This window comes from Micropterus dolomieu, linkage group LG21 (genome assembly GCF_021292245.1).
Source record: "Micropterus dolomieu isolate WLL.071019.BEF.003 ecotype Adirondacks linkage group LG21, ASM2129224v1, whole genome shotgun sequence".
Taxonomy (NCBI): domain Eukaryota; kingdom Metazoa; phylum Chordata; class Actinopteri; order Centrarchiformes; family Centrarchidae; genus Micropterus; species Micropterus dolomieu.
The window spans coordinates 16,287,507-16,303,763 of NC_060170.1; the positions used below are offsets into that span (position 1 = coordinate 16,287,507).

Below are 16,257 nucleotides of genomic sequence, written 5' to 3' on the forward strand. Positions count from 1 at the left end.
CGTTTGTTGCGTGTCGCACTTAAATTGGTCCCTGATGTACCAAGGGATCTGAAATCGTGTAACACACTGATTAGGGGGGTTTACTGGTTGGGTACGGAGCCGGAAAGGGGGGTCCGATTTTATCCGCCTCTGAGTCAAGGAAGTTGGTCACAGACGAGACATCTCTCTGTGAAAAGCCGCAGTCCACATGCCAGATGTAACAGTCTTTTTACATGCTGCTGGTTCCAATAAAGCCGGACCACTATGTGAAAGCACACATGGTGGCGGGATAATTCTGCAAACTTTTCTTCAGTATGAATAAGCGAATGAGACATATATGGGGATATTCTTTCTGCGTTGATCTCCGTATGAAAGCGGCTTCACACTCACTCTCCCCTCTTTCCCTCCCGACTCCTGTCTCTGTCCCCTTACTCCCACCTCCTTACAAATCTACGCCAATCAAACATAAGGAATGGGAGATGAACATAAACTACTTCATACAATCAGTGCAGCAAGGTGTTATATTGGCGCAGTACCCCGTGAAATAAAGCTGCTAGTGTTAAGAGCTAATTACAAAAGTTGTACTTGGAGTGTTTTTAGCTTTTAGCTCGCTAGCCACCGGCGTAATGTGGCGACAATTAACCCAATTAACGTTACCACCAAAACGAGGAGTTTGAAGCAGATAATAAAAAAAAAATAAAAAATAAAAGTTGTCCAGTCTAGTGTTGGACACACTGTCAGATCTTCTAATGGTCCTGCTGTCCTCCAAGGAGAGATCAATCATCAGAGATCAAGGAGAATGATCCATAGGGCTGTTTAACAAAATGTTGACCCCACAAAACCTGTGAGGCTGTGGCAACAGGACTCAGAACCAGGAGGCCAGAAGCGGGTGATTGTAGAAAGTGAGCAGATGAGGTGGTTTAAGTTGAATGATAAAGCGTAATTAAGAGTGAGCAGTGATGAAATTTAAGTTGAATCAGTAATAAGCATCATGTAAGTTTAGAAAACAATTTACTGTTATGTCTTAAGTACATTTAATAGCAATAATATAATTTTGCTTCAAATTTCACTCCTCTTTTTTAAAGTTTGTATTCAACATAATACCTTATTATCTCAAATAAAAGTACTGAAACAAATGTATATGTGACAAAAAAAACAGCAATTTATTATTTTGGCCAGTAAAAATATGTTTGGCTGGCCGGTGGATTTTTTCCATCTACCAGCCACCTTGGCAGGTGAGCCAAAAAGTTAATTGCCATCCCTGGTGTGTCTGTGTCTCATGTTCTTATATGCCAGTGGGGACTGAATGCACACTAACACACGAGGACTTGTGTCACAGTGGCAAAGATTGCTTTTTAAGGGTTAAGACGTGGTTTCATGGTTCAGGTTACAATAAGGTTAAGGTCAAGGGTTAGGGAAGGGGTTAAGGAATGCATTATGTCAATGAGATGTCCCCACAGAGATAGTGGAACAACCATGTGTGTGTGAGAACACAATCAGTCTGTGAATCAGCAGCTGTGCGTCATGGAGCCAGAGAGTATCACTGATTTCCCAGAACAAAAGGAATTCTTTACCTTTACTCTCTGTTGATTTCCTCCCTTTTGCATCACACTGTTACTTGTCCAGTGTCTGCGGTACAGTACATGCAGTAAATCTTCATATAAAAACTGTCCAGCAATCCAATTAAAAGGCTTTGAGACTGTTACAGAGCTATGACTAATATCTCATTAGATAGGACATTTCTATATTTATGGGTAAACTGTTAATGTTATTTATTTTTATTAAGAATTTAAACACATTACATGATGGTTTATAATATACTTACAGTGTAATTCTATTAATACAAGAATCCTTCTGAACGTTCTTTAGAGAACCACATAATCGTCTTTTTTAATGAAAATCAGGTCCCACACATTTATGAAATATACATTTTGGTACAGTGACAGCATGACATTGCCTGAAGCAGTCATTTAGCTGTAAAAAATAAAGCTAATGTATCCAGTAAATTTACCATAAGAGATGACATTTCACTGGAGTTTTTTGTTACCTTTAGTAGCTTAGTCTCCAAAGCACCTTTCTGTTTACAGTTGTGCGAATATCACTTTTCTTGGACGACAGTATTTGTTCTTATTAAAATGTTATCTCCATTGTCCTCTAAACACTAATTACTTTTGTCAAACAGTGTGTCATGTAAGGCTTCTACACCGTCTATGGCTCACAGGTGTTTTCAATATTCTTGATTTGTCCTCTTCTCGGTGTGTTCACAGTGTGGCAGTGTACAGACTGTGTTTGACATCCACTCCAACTCTCTTGTTAGTTTTGTTGTCACCTGTCAGGAACATTTTTACTTTTATCACCGGCTGTGGCAATCCTGACTGTGTGGTATACCGGCAAGGGCAGGAAGACCAGCTTAAATCTTACATAACTCACCTGTTTAAATTATATTAAGGCTTAAATTTATGCATAATTAAGGGTGTGGATGCTTTGAGTGACAAGTGGGTGCCCTTTCAGGACGCTAGCCGCAGCAACCGGGCTATATTCTGCCCATCTCAGCCCCACCCTTCTTTGAATTAGCAAGAGTCAGCTTTGGGAAGAGTCAAAATGTTTACGCTGAAAAATGAAAGTTGATCATTTTCACATTTACATTTATTGTTGAAATATCTCCAATGTGGTTGGATAAGATCTTGTTCTGCCCTTTGGGAGACCCTACTCATCTAGTCACAAAAGGCCTAGACAATAAAAAGATAATGAGAATTAGAGGAGAAAGAAAGCGAATTGCTGTTTTTGATGTTCAATATTAAATCATGCACAAAACTATGTAAGAAATCATTGTGGGGGGGTAGATCAGATTGTTTTTGCCTGACAGGATCTGATGATAATTGCTGATCGCTGAGCCATTTCTGATACTGGGAGATAAAAAGGTTTTATCTCACAATTATAATTCATAAAAAAAGAAGAGTGCTAATTACATGTCAGATACCTGTCATCCCTCCCCCTTTCACGCCTCCACATTTCTCCCTCACTCCTATCCTTAAACAGGTTTTCATCTCTCCCTGACAGCCAATGATGTTTTATTAACTACTGTGGGATACAAGACACTGGAGCAGACCTGGAAAAGACAGCAGTAAGGGTGAGAGGTTAGATACCTGCAGCTATGCTTCTCCTAAAGTTAAACAACTATGGAATGTCAAATGTGGCCCACACCTTTGCACATAAAAACCCAAATGCATTAAAATGTGTGCAAATATGTGAAATGTAATCTACCAACACCATGATGCAACCTGTCTTATGCAAGCGGCCTATTTTGTAATTGATTCATGAACCAAAAATATTCAGGAAGGGTTAGACGCTTTTATGCAATACTTGGGAATAAATTGTGTAAACATATGTTAATATGTCTGTGTGCATGTTGGTGCATAGTCAAAAATCAGACTTCTTCAAAGGCTGCTTTGATAATGAACAATGTAAGCTTGTTTGATCAACATTCACTGCCCCATAGCATCTTATCGTTATATTAAAGTTACACTGCCTTTAATATTTCATCTTTGACCCAGAGTAGTCATCTTCCTGTGGCTACAAAGACATGCTGTTCACCACCTGTGCTGCAAAGCAGGCCAAGAATACACTGATTCAATTGAAAGCATGACTCAGTGGTAAGCCTGACATTCATGTGTCGGTCTTTATACCCTAAAGTAAGTAAAATTCCTCAGCAGCTGAAAATAACTCTCTTACAGAGGGAATTCACTGAACTATATCAAGGCAGGCACACTGACTTGACTGTGTCTCTTCTTGAAGAAACAGACCGAAGAGAACGACACTGAAGAGGTTTGGAGGACAGATTTATCATGAGTGGATGCACTACAGTTAACATCTTTAACTTCTCCCACAGAATAGAGTCATTTTCTTGCAGAGATTCCCTGAAAAAAAGATTGGTGTCTTACATTACAGGGGGATACGTAGCATTGTATGGGGTTAAAATAGTGACAAGGAGCACACTCCTTTGCGCCCTTTGAAAAATTATCAGTTGTAAATAATTTGTTGTGTTGAATTTAAGGGTAGCTAAGAAAGTACTGCACTAGAGCACATTTGAAGGAGGGCAGAAGGAAGGGCAGCAATTAACCATTATCTTAATTTACAGATTAGCTTTTTAATTAATTATGGTCAATAATATGTAAAAAACTTGTGAAAAATGCCAAATATTTCCAAAATCCAAGGTGACATCTTCAAATTGATTGTTTTGTGTGACCAACAGCAAAAAACCCAAAGATATTACATTTCCTACAATAGAAAACTAAGATACCAGCCTAGTTTTCAATATTCACATTTCGGGAGCTGGAATCAGTGAATTTCTGCCATTTTTTTATTTATTAATTTATTATTAATTATTTCAGATCACAGAGGTGAACAGGGGAGCCTGTGATGCTCTCATTATACGGCCCCATGTTGGTTCAGTTCAGTTAGTTGATTGATGATTGATGAACCAATGTTATGGAAAAGCATAGATAGTGAATCATTACACTCCGTAAAACAAATAATTTCCATTACACTAGGGCTAGACAATATGGCCAAAAAGGTTATCACGATAAAAAGTTTAATTTCTCTCTATATTGATAATTATCACAATAAGTATCAAATAGTTATTTCTTTCAAATTTAAAGGCTGATTTTTGTCCCTAAGTGAAATTTGAAGAAACCTGATGGTTAATTGTGGTTTTATTTTTATCTTTATGGTCATCACTTGAGGCCAAACAGTGGATCACTTCACAAATCTGACGTAGAACATTCAAAACAATTGATAAAATCTTTGTCAACCAATATGCATAAGTAAAATTAAGTAAAAGCTTTTTTCAGTCCTTTTTCTTAATAAAAAAGTAAGTCCTAATTTGTGTATGATTGTGAATAAAATCAAACCTTTATAGAATATTTATTGAACTTTTGTTATATTGTTATTGAAAGAAATATCACAATAATTGTTATTGTTTTATTGTCCAGCCCTACACTAGTCAAAAGTGTGTCCAGTAAAATGTTTCACTGGTAGCAGCGGGACATCTTACGGCCCTATCTTACAACCACGATGCAAAGTGGTGCACAGCAAGTGTCACTGCTAGTTTATGACCGATGCAGTTGTCATAATTACGCCCAGCGCCCACGTTGTGCAAGTAGTAAATGTACGTGCACCCATCTGTGCGCCCATGGTCATGGTCTTAAAATGAGGTGTGGTCAGATGTGTTGTCGGCACACTGCTATCTTGAGGTGGCAAGAAGAGACTGCGCCTCTGACCAACAAAAACCTGGTATATAGTCAACGACAGAGTATATTCCTCTTATTTAAAGAGCTCATTATTCCAATAGTAAGATGTTCCTACATAGGCGGGTTCCCAACGAGCAGCAGCGCTCATCCTCCGCGGTTAAATATCAGTGCATTTATTCATATGTAGTCAAATGGATTGTTGTTGGGCAAAGTCAGAGGATCCACTAGCCATGGACCCCATACTGGTCCCTCAACGAAGACAAGTGCAACTGTAAACGCCACTTATGCGGCCAGGCTGTAATAGACATCTGTAATCTCGTCAGATGATCTGACTAATGCGAGCTGGTCCTGTGCACTCCCTGTTGCTGTCAAAGTCCCCTTGCATTTCTTTCCAAGTAGGTAATTCCAGCACTACGAGTTCTATTGGAGGTAGGTCACAATCTACTGTAGTTCGACCATACGTGCATATAGATTGTTTAAACAGGGCCGATAATCTCTGTGTGCATGAACATATAGATCCCACACTCACACAAACACCACGATTCCCCCGGCCCAAACAACCGGACCAGGCACCACGGTGGGCAGTCCATGTTCCGAGCTGCCAGTGCAACACTCTGGCAAGATGAGAGAAGGTAGACTCTGGACTTTTATTGTGGCCAGACTAAAGGCACACCTGTGCAATTTTAAAAAAGTAATATTGTTCAATTACACTGCGTTGCTTTGTTATTATAGCTGCTCCACCACCTGCCCCACATCTCAAGCCCAATATGGAGGATCTATCTTTGTTGTTTATTAAAAGGATAATCTAAATGTGAATATAATTCTGCCATATGGTTTACAAGCTTTCTGAGAAAAAGAAAGAAGGGAATTTATTGAGGCCTCATGATCACAACTTTAATAGCAGATAAATATAATACAATCAAAGCTGAGGGTTTTGTGGTTATATGTCAGAGTGAAAGAGGGAGACATGTGAGGATCATTAGGTGGGCTCAATGAGGAGCCCACGGGTCGACAAGGGTGGATATTCTATGTGAATCCTTCCCTCCCTCTCTTTCTCTCTCTAGCTATGGGTGTATGGTTGAACGAATACAGTGGTGTCACTGTTTATCATAATAATCTTTATTTGTAGAGCACTTTTCAAAGTACTACTGTAAAGACAATAATACCCCAAAACAATAATACAAAGACAATACAAGATAAAAGCAAGAAAACAATGAAAAGACTAAAATACACGTTTAAGATAAATATAAAATAAGTAATATAGAATGAAATAAAAGGGATCAAATGAAGTCAAATAATCTGTCCCCTTTAGTTTTCAGTCGAGACTCTGGAACAGACAACAGACCTCTGCCCGAGGATCTCAAGGTACGTGCTGGTGTGTATGGGACTAAAAGGTCAGAAATATAACAAGGCGAGAGGCCATGAAGAGCTTTAAAAGTGATCAATAAAATTTTAAAGTCAATTCTAAAACATACTGGGGGCCAGTGTAGTGAAGCTAAAATAGGGGTAATGTGGTCATATTTATTTGTTCTGGTTAAAAGCCTGGCAGCTGAGTTCTGGACAGTCTGGAGTCGATCAGTAGATTTTTGGGATAAACAAGTGAAAAGGCTGTTGCAATAATCCAGGCGTGATGAGATGAAGGCGTGTAAAATGGTCTCGGTATCCTTAAAAGTTAACATAGATCGATTTTTTGCTATATTTCTAAGTTGATAAAAACATGATTGAACAAGCTTTGTGGTGCGCTGTTCGGAATTTAAATTACTATCAAACCAGACACCAAGGTTCTTTGCAACAGGCTTAATGTGATTTACTAGGGAACCAGCAGATGACAGTATTTGCCATCTGCTGGTTGACCAGGATGACCAGGATTTCTGTTTTGTCTGAGTTCAGCTGGAGGAAATTATTTGACATCCATTTTTTAACTTCACAAAGGCAGTTGTTAAGTGAACTCAGCATTCCAGGGTCTGTGGATCTGACGGGCAAGTACATTTGTGTGTCATCAGCATAAATATGAAAAGAAATACCATGTTCATGGATAATATGTCCAAGGGGAAGCAGATACAAGGAAAACAAAATGGGTCCTACGACCGACCCCTGAGGCACACCATATTTAACTGGACAGAACGAAGAGGCATAGTTGTTTACAGACACGCAAAACTTCCTATTTGACAAGTAGGATGAAAACCATTCTAGGGCAGTACCAGAGATCCCCACCCAGTGCCTCAGTCGGTCTAACATGATGTGATCAATGGTGTCAAAAGCAGCGCTAAGGTCCAGAAGTAACCAGGATTGAGCACATACCTTCATCAGCAGACATTAAAAGGTCATTGGTGACTTTAAGCAGGGCAGTCTCAGTGGTACTTCCTGAAACCAGACTGAAACTTTTCAAATAATTTGTTATTTTCCAGTACAGTGAGCAATTGTTTGGACACAATTCTTTCTAGAATCTTTGCAATAAAAGGCAGTTTTGAAACTGGTCTAAAATTTTGTGGGAGGGAGGGATCTAAACCAGGTTTCTTTAAAAGTGGGTTCATGCAAGCCATTTTAAAATAATCAGGGACACAACCAGTAGATAGGGAGCTGTAAAAAAACAGATCAAATGGGGCCCAACAGAATCCATTACTTTCAATAAAAACTTTGTAGGTATAACATCAAGTGGGCTGGAGGACACTCTCATTTGTGATACTGTTTTTAAAAGCTCAGACAAGTGGATGGGATAAAACTGGTTAAAACTCTCTTGTTGCTGGTGAGGCTGTGGGGGTAATAGAGGCTCTGATTGACACCACCTTATTGGTAAAATAAGATAAAAACAATTCACAGTCATCATTACTTCCAGCTGAGGCACAAGGAGGGGTTGGGTTTACCAGCTGATCCACAGTCTTAAACAGAAACCTGGGATTGTGTTATGTGTAGTAATGAGTTCAGAAAAAATAGTGTGTTCTCGCATCCTTAACCATGTAATTGTAGTTTATTAATAAATGCTTCAGACTGAGGTAATGGACTTGGAGACTAAATTTTTTTCATCTGTGCTCTGCTTTCCTGCATTCCCTTTTTAGGCTGTGAATGCTGTCATTTATCCAGGGTTGCTTACTAGCTTTAGACGTAGGCTTAACCTTTAAAGGAGCAGTAATATTTAGTGACAACAAGCAGATATGATTGAAGTGATCAACCAGATGTTGGTGTTGGAATCAGACAGGTGTTGGCTTTTGCTCTGAAAGAATGTACAAAACTTTGAAACACTGTTCATTAAAGATGCGAGAACACACGGAGCTTGGTGAGAGGCGGCATAAGTAACAGGCGAATCACAGCTAAAAACAATACATATGTGGTCAGATATGGTCATGACCACTAATTCCATAGAGGAAACGCTGACACCCAGGGTAAAAAAAAGTCCAGTGTATGACCACGGTTATGTGTTTGCCCTTTGACATGTTGTTTGAAGTTAAAAGAAGTGGCCATATTTAAAAAGTCAGTTGCATTAACATTGTTGGGGTCATCCACATGAATATAAAAATCGGCACAAAGAACAACTCTGTCATAATTTAAAACCAGAGTAGATAAAAATTCAGGAAGTTCTGATAAAAATCCTCCAGGCGGTTTTGGGGGGCAATAAATTATAACAAATATGATAGGTTGCAGCCCTCCAACTTTAAGAGTGAGAACTTCAAAGGACTTAAATTCATCACAGCATACTTGATGACATTTAAAATTTTTCCTATACACGCTCACTTGCCCACCACCACGACCACTGACCCTCGGTTGACTAAAACAATCATATTGAGGCAGACATAGTTCAGCTAGCTGGCTATAGTCATTCGTTTGCAACCAGGATCCAGTTAAAAACATAAAATCTAGATTTGTAGACAAGATAAAATCATTTAAGATAAAAGTCTTACTTGACAGAGATCTCACATTGAAGAGAGCCATTTTAAATGAGTTTGTTTTGGGTGCTGGAGTTGGTGCAGCTACCCCGCGGTGCAGGGTAGAGACGGCCACTGGAGCGTCTAATCACAGCTTCCTTCAGGATCCTACGTCGGGAAGCGGAGGTTTTCGACCAGGATGACGGCCGCCGATCAGGCGCAGCGGCAGACCGGCGGCCCATCTGATCACCGTTTGCCGCCAGTGCAGGAGATGTAGCCGGTGGAGGAGATGCAACAGTGTCGGCAGGCACTATCTGCCGAAAGGGATCCGTATCAGGGGCATCCGCTGGATGGACCGGAGTGTCGTCAGACAGGGCTGCATAGCGGTTGGAGAGGCTGATGTGCGGACGAGAGGCAGCCCCGTCCGAGCCTCTCTTGTCGAGCAAGAGGAAAGCCTTGGAAGGGTAGAGGGGTCCCATAGCACGGTGTCCTGGATGTTAGCGGTTGCACTAAGAGAAACAATCTGTTTGGCTTGTACTGAAGCGACATCCATAAAGCCAGTCAGCAGGGAATCTTTCTCTTTCAGTTCCTCTGAAAGTCGTCGGATGTCTTCCATAAGGTCAGCAATCTTTTTGTTCGCTTTCTTAAGGAAGAAAGTCCTCATGGGGCAGAGTTATCTCTGCTAGGATAGTCATCGGAGCTTTGTTGTGGTCAGTAGCGTTGATAGCGTTTTTACGGTCATCTAGCTTAAAATCCATGTCGGATGACTAAAATCCTTAACCCACGTAAAACTTAAGTTAAAAACTCAAGTTAAATAAAAAGGATATAAAAAATGTAAAAAAAATGTGGAATAAAACTGGATAAGAGTCCGGTTTAAGACGGAGCTTCTGACAGGTGGCTACAGACGCCAACGCATGAGTACAGATTATGTCAGCAATTATGTCAGCAATCTTGTGACTAACCCGTGACCACTGGTCAATCGTCTTCGTGCTGACCTGACTGTTTACCTTGTTGTCAAGCTCTATCCCTTCTCTGCGAAGTGAAAAATACCAAAACTTACTCTAGGGCTAACTCTCAAAACAATGTACAATTTGAGTCAGGTAGGGGAACGGATAGATCAAGTGAGAAGACGTGAGATCGAAGGAAAATAATGTTCATTTGTTTTGAGTCGACACTGAACAAAAACAAAACAAAACAGACATTTGAGAAATAAGGGGAAAAAAAGGTTATCTTTATGAGACCACAAGTTAGTTTTACATATTATAATACAAAACATAAAACGTTCCTTAACCATGTCAGACTGAAGCAGGGATATAGAGGCTGTGAATAGGTCAATATTGCCCCTGCAGCCTGAAAAAAGTGCCTCAACTGAACTCATAAGAAATAGTTACAATTTCATTAAATAAAATATTAGCATTATTAGCCTTCAAGGAACACAATCAGTGGTCCTACAAAGGTCACTTTTGTAAAAGCATTAATGTGATGTGTATTAATGTAAAAAGAATTTTTAATAAGAGGTGATCAAATGTTTCTGGACCAGTATAAAGTTACTGAGGGGAGCAATCAACACAAAGCACAGTAGCGTTAGCAGCAAATCCTACTACCAACTGCCCTCAACGGTTACTGCAGCAGTTTTATTTATAGTGGCTTGCACCAATACAGTGTTATTAAAAAATACCAAATACAGAGGGGTCAGCAGCATTTTAGTAAAAAATTCATCTTGCTTAGGGACTGGCTAGAAAAAATATCTCTACTCTGCTCCTGACCTGGATTTAATGCAAATCTGAAGGCTTTGGTCATGTGCATGTTTTCTGTAAAAAAAAAAAAAAAAAAAAAAAAAAAAGAAAGAAAGAAACAATGGGAATACTGTAGGATACGAGCTGAAGGAGAGTGATTATCATACATCACATAGGTGCAAGGCTATCAGAAAACAGTGTGAATGAAACAAGGTAAAGCCTGCGCACTTACTGCACGTTTCAGTCCTACTTGGATCTTTGTCAGGTACATACAGATGCCGGTCATATAATTAGAATATCATCAATAAGTTGATTTATTTCAGTAATTCCATTCAAAAAGTGAAACTTGGATATTATATTCATTCATTACACACACAGACTGATATATTTCAAATGTTTATTTCATTTATTTGTGATGATTAAAACTGACAACTAATGAAAATCCCAAATTCAGTATCTCCGAAAATTAGAATATTACTTAAGACCAATACAAAAAAAGGATTTGTAGAAATGTTGGCCAACTGAAAAGTATGAACATGAAAAGTATGAGCATGTACAGCACTCAATACTTAGTTGGGACTCCTTTTGCCTGAATTACTGCAGCAATGCGGCGTGGCATGGAGTCGATCAGTCTGTGGCACTGCTCAGGTGTTATGAGGGCCCAGGTTGCTCTGATAGTGGCCTTCAGCTCTTCTGCATTGTTGGGTCTGGCATATCGCATCTTCCTCTTAATACCCCATAGATTTTCTATAGGGTTACGGTCAGGCGAGTTTGCTGGCCAATTACAGGCGGTGATGGGGCAGTGGATAAGATGCATGGCTTTGGTGTGGGAGACCCGGGTTCAACTCCCCACTGTGACCCACCAATGAGTCCCTGAGCAAGACACTTAGCCCTAGTTGCTAGTTAGCCCAGTTGCTCCACCTCTGACATAAATAGCAATTGTAAGTCGCTTTGGATAAAAGCATCAGCTTTTCATCAGCCATGTAAATTAAGAACATGGTCCTTAAACCAGGTACTGGTAGCTTTGGCACTGTGTGCAGGTGGACTGTTGGAAAATGAAATCTGCATCTCCATAAAGTTGGTCAGCAGCAGCTAAAACTTCCTGGTAGATGGCTGCGTTGACCTTGGACCTCAGAAAACACAGTGGACCAACACCAGCAGATAACATGGCACCCCAAACCAATTTTTGGAAATTTTACAATGAACTTCAAGCATCGCGGATTCTGTGCCGCTCCTCTCTTCCTCCAGACTCTGGGACATTGATTTCCAAAGGAAATGCAAAATTTACTTTCATCAGAGAACATAACTTTGGACCACTCAGCAGCAGTCCAGTCCTTTTTGTCTTTAGCCCAGGCAAGACGCTTCTGACGCTGTGTCTTGTTCAAGAGTGGTTTGACACAAGGAATGCGACAGCTGAAACCCATGTCTTGCATATGTCTGCGCGTGGTGGTTCTCATTCATAGCATTCGTTTCGATGTCTCACTATGGGATGCACCTCCCCACTTATTCCTCCTTGAAGCCCACGGTTCATGCAGGCACCACGCCTGCTTCACCCTGAAGTGTCTTCGACGACGGCTAGCACGCCAAGCTAGCTTGCTGAACCGTGTGCTAGCGCTAGCTGGGGCTCACAGCTGGACCTAGCCGCGGCGGCCCCGCTTATGGAAGATGTGCTAGAGCTGGATTATGAGGATGATGACGAGGGCACCTCGGAGCTTCTCATATCTGAGGATGATGAGGACGAAATGTTCATCCCTTCCGCTCAGGCTGCCAAGCCCGACGCTGCGTCTGCCTCTCTGGGCGAGGACAGGAGTATGCCGGCTTCCCCCGCTCCCAGTATGGATATGCAGGACGTGTGCAAACGCGCTGCAGCCAGACTGAATATTCCCTGGCCTGCGGTTGTGACGGAGACCACCAGATCCCGTTATGAGGGGAAGAAATTGCCCCAGGCCAAGAGGATGGCAAAACAGCTACGCCCAGTTTTTCCTGAGCTGCTGGATGAAGTCTCGATTTCATGGAAGGACCACCCGTTCAGCAGCAAGACCCCGATACAGGGCGCTTCCTCCCTGGATTTTGAGGGCATGGAAAAGCTTGGCATGCTCCGCATGCCCCCCATGGAACCACGGCATCCTCCAGAAGCGCCACACTGTCATCAAAAACGGACCGTTTCCAGTCTGCTATGACTGAGAGGGCTTACAAAGCATCAGCTTTGAGAGTCAGAGCCCTGAATGTCTCCTCCATGCTCACCGCGTATCAAGCGGAGTTCATGGAGGACATGGCCACCAAGCCTGACCCCTTAGTGTGGGATGAGATTACCATGAAAACGGACATTTGCGTCTGCGTGCAGCGCTGCTCGGTCCAAGCCACAGGTAAATCTATGGGAGTGATGGTTTTACAGGAAAGAGCATGATGGCTCAAACTGACTAACCTGTCTGACAGGGAGAAGGAGGACATCTTGGACATGCCGATTGTCCCTGACGGAAGTACGCTGTGATGAAGGAGGACAAAGCTCTCCAGCTCTGCCTACCCCGGAAAGCTGAGGCCCACCCCCCAGCGGCCCCGCGCCAGACCTTCGCTCAGGCTGTCTCGCGGCCCCCTCAGTTTAAGCGGCCGAAGTCACGCTAAGTGGCCCCATAACGCCATTACTTATGGCGCGCAGTGGAGAAGACACACCGGGGCTGCCACCCCGTCTCGCTGAAGATATCAAGGGGTTACAGGCTTCAATTCGCTGTCATCCCCCCTCGCTTCTCAGGCGATGTATGCTCCCGGGCTCAGGAGGAGTCAGCTCGTATTCTACAGGAGGAAATTGTCTCGCTGTTAGAAAAGAGAGCGATGTGTGTAGTGCCTCCCGAACGGAGTCAGAGCGGCTTTTACTCCAGGTATTTTCTGGCCCCCAAGCGGGGGGGGGGGGGGTCTTCGCCCTATCCTGGATCTGCGAGCTCTGAACAAGTACCTCACAAAATACAAGTTCAGGATGCTCACTCATGCATCCCTGCTTCGTCTGGTGCGCCAGGGCGATTGGTTCACGTCTGTCGACCTGAAGGACGCGTATTTCCACATTGCAATTTATCCTCCACGCAGGAAATATCTGAGGTTCGCTTTTCGGGTTGTATGTTACGAGTACAGAGTACTTCCCTTCTGTCCGTCCCTGAGCCCGAGAGTGTTCGTACAGTCTACCGAAGCGACAAAAGGTTTTCTCCACAATTAAAGTGTACCTGGCTGCTATTGCTGCTTGTCATGTGGGGTTTGGAGGTAGACGTACGTAATCTGCGCATGCGTTGGCGTCTGTAGCCACCTGTCGGAAGCTCCATCTTAAACCGGACTCTTTTCCAGTTGTAATCCACTCTTTTTCGTTACATTTTTTATATCCTTTTTATTTAACTTGAGTTTTTAACTTAAGTTTTACGTGGGTTAAGGATTTTAGTCATCAGACATGGATTTTAAGCTAGATGACCGTAAAAACGCGATCAACGCTACTGACCATAACAAAGCTCCGGCGGCTATGCTAGCCGAGATAACTCTGCCCCATGAGAACTGCACACTCCTTAAGAAAGCGAACAAGAAGATTGCTGACCTTATGGAAGACATCCGACAACTTTCAGAGGAACTCAAAGAGAAAGATTCCCTGCTGACTGGCTTTATGGAGGTGGCTTCAGTACAAGCCAAACAGATTGTTTCTCTTAGCGCAACCACTAACATGCAGGACACCGTGTTTTGGGACCCCTCTAGCCTTCCGAGGCTTTCCTCCTGCTCGACTCCAAATCATCAGTCAACCTGGGCTGAAGTGGTGGTCCGTGGCTACAAGAGAGGCTCGGACGGGGCTGCCTCTCCTCCGCACATCGACCTCTCCAACCGCTATGCAGCCTTGTCTAACGACACTCCGGTCCATCCAGCGGAAGCACCTGCGGCTTCGAGTCTCCCTGATACGGATCTCTTTCGGCGCACAGTGCCTGCCGACACTGTTGCATCTCCTCCACCGGCTACATCTCCTGCTCTGGGCCGCCGGTCTGCCGCCGGGCCTGATCGGCAGCCGTCATCCCGGTCAAAAACCTCCGCTTCCTGACGTAGGATCCTGAAGGAGGCTGTGCTCAGACGCTCCGGAGGCCGTCTCTACCCTGCACCGTCGGGTAGCCCTTCTCTCAGGTCTGTTACTGCTACTCCAACACAACACTCGACAGCTCACACACTCCATCCTCAGTCCGCACGCAGTGTTGAAGCAGATTCTGCTCAGTCCTGCTCTGGAACCCCACAACCGGCATCTCCTCGTCCTCTTTTCTCCCCAACCACACTAATAATTGGTGACTCTCACCGTTTCTTTAACGCTACCACTCACTGCTGCCCCGGTGCCACCACGGCTGACACTTTAAAAAAACTCCAGGACCTAATGCCGTCGCTCCCATCCTCCATCACAAGTGTGATAGTCCATGTCGGAACAAATGACACAGCTCTTCAGCAGTCTGAGCTGACAAAATCAGATTTTAACCGTCTTTTTAACTTTTTAAAGCAGTGTGGAAAGTCCGTTTTTATCTCTGGTCCCATTCCCACAGTTGGTCGCGGTGCTGGCCGCTTCAGTAGACTCCTTGGCCTCCACGACTGGCTCCAGTCCGCCTGCAGGGCTCATCGTGTGTGTTATGTGGATAATTTTAATATTTTCTGGCAAAGAATGCCTCTTTTTAAGACAGATGGACTTCACCCAAACAAACGGGGCTCAGAAATGTTAGCTGAGCACATACAGCATGTGGTGCGGTCCACACATGACTTACATGAATGACTAATCATTCATGCAGCACACCTGGACACACCACCGCTCACTGAACAGATCTCTGCCTCACTGCCACAAACAACTGTCTTCACCTGCTGGCATGTAAAGCCGTCTGCTACCAGCGCTGTTCCAAAGACTTCTATTCCTGTCATCATCACGCATAGACCAGTAAACCGAAACGTGCACATCCCACACAGAAATAATAGTAATCTCTTAAGGATTAGGACAACTGCACCAACTCTAGCACCCAAAACAAACTCATTTAAAATGGCTCTCTTCAATGTGAGATCACTTTCAAGTAAGACTTTTATCTTAAATGATTTTATCTTGTCTGCAAATCTAGATTTTATGTTTTTAACTGAATCCTGGTTGCAAATGAATGACTATAGCCAGCTAGCTGAACTGTGTCCGCCTCAATATAATTGTTTTAGTCAACCGAGGGTCAGTGGTCGTGGTGGTGGGCTAGTGAGCCTGTATAGGAAATATTTAAAATGTCATCAAGTATGCTGTGATGAATTTAACTCCTTTGAAGTTCTCACTCTTAAAGTTGGAGGGCTGCAACCTATCATATTTGTTATAATTTATCGCCCCCCAAAACCGCCTGGAGGATTTTTATCAGAACTTCCTGAATTTTTATCTACTCTGGTTTTAAATTATGACAGAGTTGTTCTTTG

At 42.7% G+C, this 16,257-nt stretch overlaps 1 protein-coding gene across 10 annotated transcripts in view; it reads right to left on the reverse strand.

The window, feature by feature from the left end:
* The window catches only part of gpat2 (glycerol-3-phosphate acyltransferase 2, mitochondrial), a 170,596-nt gene that overhangs the window by 37,034 nt on the left and 117,305 nt on the right, over positions 1 to 16,257 (reverse strand). The window contains exon 1 of one of the 10 annotated variants that reach the window (XM_046035165.1): positions 2,960 to 3,041. The exons of 8 other annotated variants lie outside the window; for them this stretch is intronic. In XM_046035165.1, coding sequence (XP_045891121.1) covers positions 2,960 to 3,026 — 67 coding nt within the window. In that variant the 5' untranslated portion in view covers positions 3,027 to 3,041. Of the gene's footprint in view, positions 1 to 2,026; positions 2,180 to 2,959; positions 3,042 to 16,257 lie in introns of those variants that run through there. One more of the 10 variants, XM_046035166.1, reaches the window with a different exon arrangement.